The sequence below is a fragment of the Gopherus flavomarginatus genome, chromosome 11, assembly GCF_025201925.1.
Source record: "Gopherus flavomarginatus isolate rGopFla2 chromosome 11, rGopFla2.mat.asm, whole genome shotgun sequence".
In the NCBI taxonomy this organism is placed as follows: Eukaryota; Metazoa; Chordata; order Testudines; family Testudinidae; genus Gopherus; species Gopherus flavomarginatus.
Window position 1 is genome coordinate 14,506,314 of NC_066627.1, and position 5,262 is coordinate 14,511,575.

A 5,262-nucleotide genomic window follows, 5' to 3' on the forward strand; every position below is an offset into this window, starting at 1 on the left:
TGTGTGAGAAGTTATCACGACCTTGCACTGATAATTAAATACGTAGACTGGCGCCCAGAAGTGAGAAAAATAAGATAGCAGGATAGCCTATGTATAAATGAAATGCAGCTGTTGCTTATTATTGTCTGTATTATTGCTTGTTATTGTCTGTAACAAAGGTATAAATGCTTGCTGTAATTGTTTACCCGTTGAGAGATATGTCCAGGGCTTGGGTGACCCTGTGTCCTAGGGCACTCCCTCCCTCTATTGCAATTGCTGGAGAAATAATAAAGTATTTGATTTTGCTGCACCCAAACAAAACAGCGAGAACTGAGTTTTTCTTTGACATTTATTACTTTCATAGGAAAAAAACACATATAACTAAGGATCACATATATGAACTAGAGTTTACCAGAGGGGTGCGTGTTAAGGGATGGGGCACAGCATACTTAGATCTGAGTGGGCAGGGATGGTTTCCCTAGCCTCTGTTTGCCAAAAGCTGGAAATAGGTGACACAATGGGTGGATCACTAGATGATTATCTGTTTTGTTCATTCCCTCTGGGGCACCTCGCATTGACCACTGTCATAAGACAGGATACTGGGTTAGATGGACCTTGCATCTGACCCAGTATGGCCTTGCTTATGCTCTTATGTACCTGCATTTCATGCTAATGTTAGCAAATCGAGTTTGTCTTTACTGATTTTTGTGGAAAAGGCACACATTTCACAAGAGCTTTCCTCAGGGCCCTGTTCACCTTCTTGTTTCTCAGGCTGTAAATGAGGGGGTTGACCATGGGAGTCAGGACTGTGTAGAAGATAGATAACACTTTGTTCAGGTTTCCCACTGTAGCGCTATCTGGTAGCATGTAGACAATCATTAAGGTCCCATAGAAAATTGTCACCACAATGAGGTGAGAGGAGCAGGTGGAAAAGGCCTTTTGCCTCCCCATTGTGGAAGGGATTCTCAGGATGGAGGCAACGATAGAAATGTAGGACATAACAGTTAATAGGAATGCGGGAAAGATGAAGATGGAGGAAAGTATGAAGGTCACAAGTTCCATCTGGCTGGTGTCACTGCAAGAGAGTTTGATCAAAGAGGTGAAATCACAGAAGAAATGATCAATTTCATTCGGGCCGCAGAAAGTGAACTGTGCCAACAAAGACATTGTGACAGTGCTAGCCAGGAAGCCACTAATCCAAGACAAAGATGCCATCTGGAGGTACAAACTGCCATTCATCTGCACTGCATAGTGCAGGGGTTTACATATTGCTAAGTATCGATCATAAGACATCACTGCTAGGAGAGCACATTCTACAGCTGCCAGGGAGCTGAACAAATGAAATTGCATGATGCAGCCGATAATAGAAATAGTTCTGCCCCCTGTAAGGAGACTGGTCAGCATCCTGGGCAGAATGGTGGAGGTATAGCAGATCTCCAAACAGGACAGGTTCCCCAGGAAGAAGTACATGGGGGTGTGCAGGTGTTGATCAGCCACAATTAAAACAATGATGAGGATGTTCCCAGCCATGGTCACAACATAGATCACTAGGAACAAAGGGAAGAGAAGGATCTGTAGTTCAGGGTGTCATAAACAGATAGCTAAGGGTTAATGTCTCTTTCACCTGGAAAGGAGTAACCTGAAACACCTGACCAGAGGACCAATCAGGAAACAAGACTTTTTCAAATCTGGGTGGAGGGAAGTTTGGGTGTGAGTTCTTTGTCCTTTGTCTTGTGTCTGACCCTCTCGGGTATGAGAGTGATTTTTCTATCTCCAGCTTTCTAATCTTCTGTTTCCAAGTTGTAAGTACAAAGATAGGAAGACCATAGATTTATATTGTTTTCTTTTGTATTTACATGTGTATAGTTGCTGGACTGTGTTAAATTGTATTCTTTTTGGATAAGGCTGTTTATTCATTTTTTTTCTTTTAAGCAATTGACCCTGTATTTGTCACCTTAATACAGAGAGACCATTTTTATGTATTTTTCTTTCTTTTTATATAAATCTTTCTTTTTAAGACCTCTTGGAGTTTTTCTTTAGAGGGGGACTCCAGGGAATTGAGTCTGTAGCTCACCAGGAAATTGGTGGGAGGAAGAAGTCAGGGGGAAAATTTACTAAGATTTACTAAGCCTGACTTTGCATGCCCTCTGGGTAAGGGGGAAGAGAGATTAGCTATCTCGGTACTTCTGTTTCCAGGACTGGAAATAGGGAGGGTGGAGTCCCTCTGTTTAGATTCACGGAACTTGCTTCTGTGTATCTCTCCAGGAACCCAGGGAGGGAACACCTGGAAGGGAGAAGAGGGGGAAATGGTTTATTCCCCTTTGTTGTAAGACTCAAGGAATTTGGATCTTGGGGTCCCCAGGGAAGATTGTTGGGGGGACCAGAGTGCCCCAAAACACTCTTAATTTTTTGGGTGGTGGCAGCTTTACCAGGTCCAAGCTGGTAACTAAGCTTGGAAGTTTTCATGCTAACACCCATATTTTGGACGCTAAGGTCCAAATCTGGGAATATGTTATGACACAGGGAGATCCCCAAATCCTAGCAGGATGAATTTTGTGATGGATGTTTGATTTCCAGCTTCTGCATGGGCTTGGAAGTGAATCTGAGGGAAGAAAAGAAACTTTATAGTATTCTTAGTATTAACTAAGTATCAACTAGTATTGCAAGGAGATCAGTTCTATACGAAATTGGTTTACATGTGTTCCAACTTTTCTTTTTCTTTTTTTCTTGTGGAGTTTTCACTCGGATCTCTCCTAGTGGCAATCATATGGTGGCTCCGTGTCTCTACAAAAACCTTTACTAGCTTTATTGGTAACTCTATTACATTGAAAATGAATGTCCACTTTTTTGTCCTTTGATAAGGCACTCAGACAGCACAGCAATAATCATGTGATAGAGAGAGAGAGCGAAAGAGCGAGAGAGATTGTTTGAATCAAAGAATGGAAAGTTAGACAAACAGAGATAGATTGAGATCGATGGACAGAAGAATGGATAAGTAGACTGACAAAGAGAGAAAGAGTGACACACTCAAGCATGAATGAGCAAAGAGAGAGAGAGAGAGAGTAATTGTTGGAAATGAAGTATAGAGAGGCAGATGAACACTGATAGATATCTTTCATTATTATAGCTTTCCAGGTTTTGCCCTCCGATTCAGTACATGTTTATGTTGGCTTTCCCTCTCTGAACTAGCTGTGTATTCTCAGGCTGAATTTTTTTTCTCCTTTTCTACCCAGCTTTCTAACCTCTGACTCTGTCTTCATCCTAACTTCAAACACTCAATGGAATTCAGTTCCAAACTAATGTTTCATAATCAATGAATGGAGGGAGACATTCCTCTGAAACTCCTTCTACTTTCCCTCTGGCTAATATTAACTCTAAATCAATCCATCAATATACATCTGCTACTCCCTGGTAAAGGACATAGTATGTCTCCTTTCTGTCTAAAGCATTATGACCCCAATTCAAGAAGATACTCAACTTGCACTTAGCTTTTAGCACAGGCACAGTCCAATTAACTTACATGGGATTGCTCAGAAGCTTGAAGTTATACATATTTTTAAGTACCTTCCTGAATCAGAATCTATAGTGTTTTCCAACTTCGAGGGGCAAATGTTGCGGTGGAAACAAAGGATTCGGCAGGATGATCTATCAAATCTTTTATCTTCTCTAAAGAGGATGGAAAACTGTGGAAGTACTTACAAAGGGATGTGATATAGTATCTGTCACTTAAAGTTATAAAAGTTATAAATGAATATGTTTCTTAAAGGTATGCCTTAATTTCAACCAGAAATTGCTATTCTATTCAAGAATCACTGGCTGAAATTATCTTGCCTGTATTATGCAGGAGGTCAGACTAGATGACCATAATGGTTCTTTCTGCCCTTAAATTCCATAAATCTTTAAATTGGTTAACCTTTAAGGAGGAGGTATTACCAGCCAAAATCTCGGATATGAACTCTTCACTTTTAGTATTGACATCAAGATATGGGTTCTGCCATCTATCTTCCATCCTCATCATCATCATTACTATGCATGGATGCTGGCTTCCTCTGTGCCCCGAGGTGCACCCATGGAGTTGGCACCTATATTCAGGTGAGATCTTTCAATAAGGAGACCTGCCTATGCTTGACTATATGTGTCAGTTCTGCTACCCAGCTGCATTAGTTTTGCCTGCTATCCATCTACTGAATGTCAGCATGTCTCCTAATTCCTTATTTATTCTTCATGGGAGAAGGGGAAACCTCCCTTGACATTTTAGCTGATGGCAGCAATAAAAACGGCAAGGGTTTCCATGTGGGATTTGAACACTGTCCTCCCTTTTGTTCTTTTGAAAAAATCAGCCATTTTATTTATAGTTAGATATAGAGATGGTCAAAAATAAAAAAGGTCAAAATTGAAATGAAACATCTTGAAATTATGGGAGTAGCACATGTCAGCCAACCCAATCCCAGTTTTGTGGGGCAGGGGGATTATCTGTTCACAACAACATTCAGATTGAGATTTTCAGAGTTGCCCAAGGGATTTAGATGCCTAATTTCCATTAGAAGGAAGGGGAATGGGCATCCCATCCTTTAAAGGGTTATGAATCTCTCATACTACCCATGGCCACTGATCAAAGGCAAAGTATTGTTATGTCAGTAAGGTTTTTACATTTCTGTTATTATTGGTTTAATGTCAAGAGATCTCAGCTGAGACCAGAGTCCCATTATGCTAAGACCTGTGCGTGTACATAGTAAGAAAGAGACCATGACATGCTGAGAGCACAATCTAAATGGTTTAAAGGTGGGAGTGAATACTGAGGCACATAGCAGGGAGGTGACAGTGCCAGAAGTCAGTAGTAGCACTAGAAAAGGAACCCAGGTTTTCCGTCTCCTTGTCTCAGGCTCTATAAAGTGTGCACAACATTACATCTACAAACTTTTGGCATTATCAAGTCATTTAAAGGCTCATATTTTCGAAGTTTCCTGGGAGATACGAACATACAGTGGGGGTCTCTAAAAATCCCAGCTACAATCTGTACATTTAAACCCCCAGGAAACTCAATATTTGTGACTTTATTTAGTCATAGGAACATGCAAACTCAGACTGACCAAAATCACAAACATTTTTAGAGCTCATGAAGTTAATTTTGTGGATCTCAATTTAAATGTCAAGGTGCTGTTAAGTTACCATCATCATCTATATCTATCTTTGCAGAGATCCTTTATAGCCTACAGACTCAGGTTTACAAGCACTTTCAATAGACTATGTACCTGAGAAAAGTTACTCATATGGATAAGTGTT

General features: G+C 40.6%; 1 protein-coding gene across 1 annotated transcript; it reads right to left on the bottom strand.

The window, feature by feature from the left end:
• Positions 1-654: 654 nt before the first annotated feature.
• LOC127030841 (olfactory receptor 11A1-like) lies at positions 655-1,509 on the bottom strand. Its single transcript, XM_050917563.1, has one exon. It carries the CDS (start codon positions 1,507-1,509, stop codon positions 655-657), a length of 855 nt encoding a protein of 284 aa, XP_050773520.1.
• Positions 1,510-5,262: the final 3,753 nt, after the last annotated feature.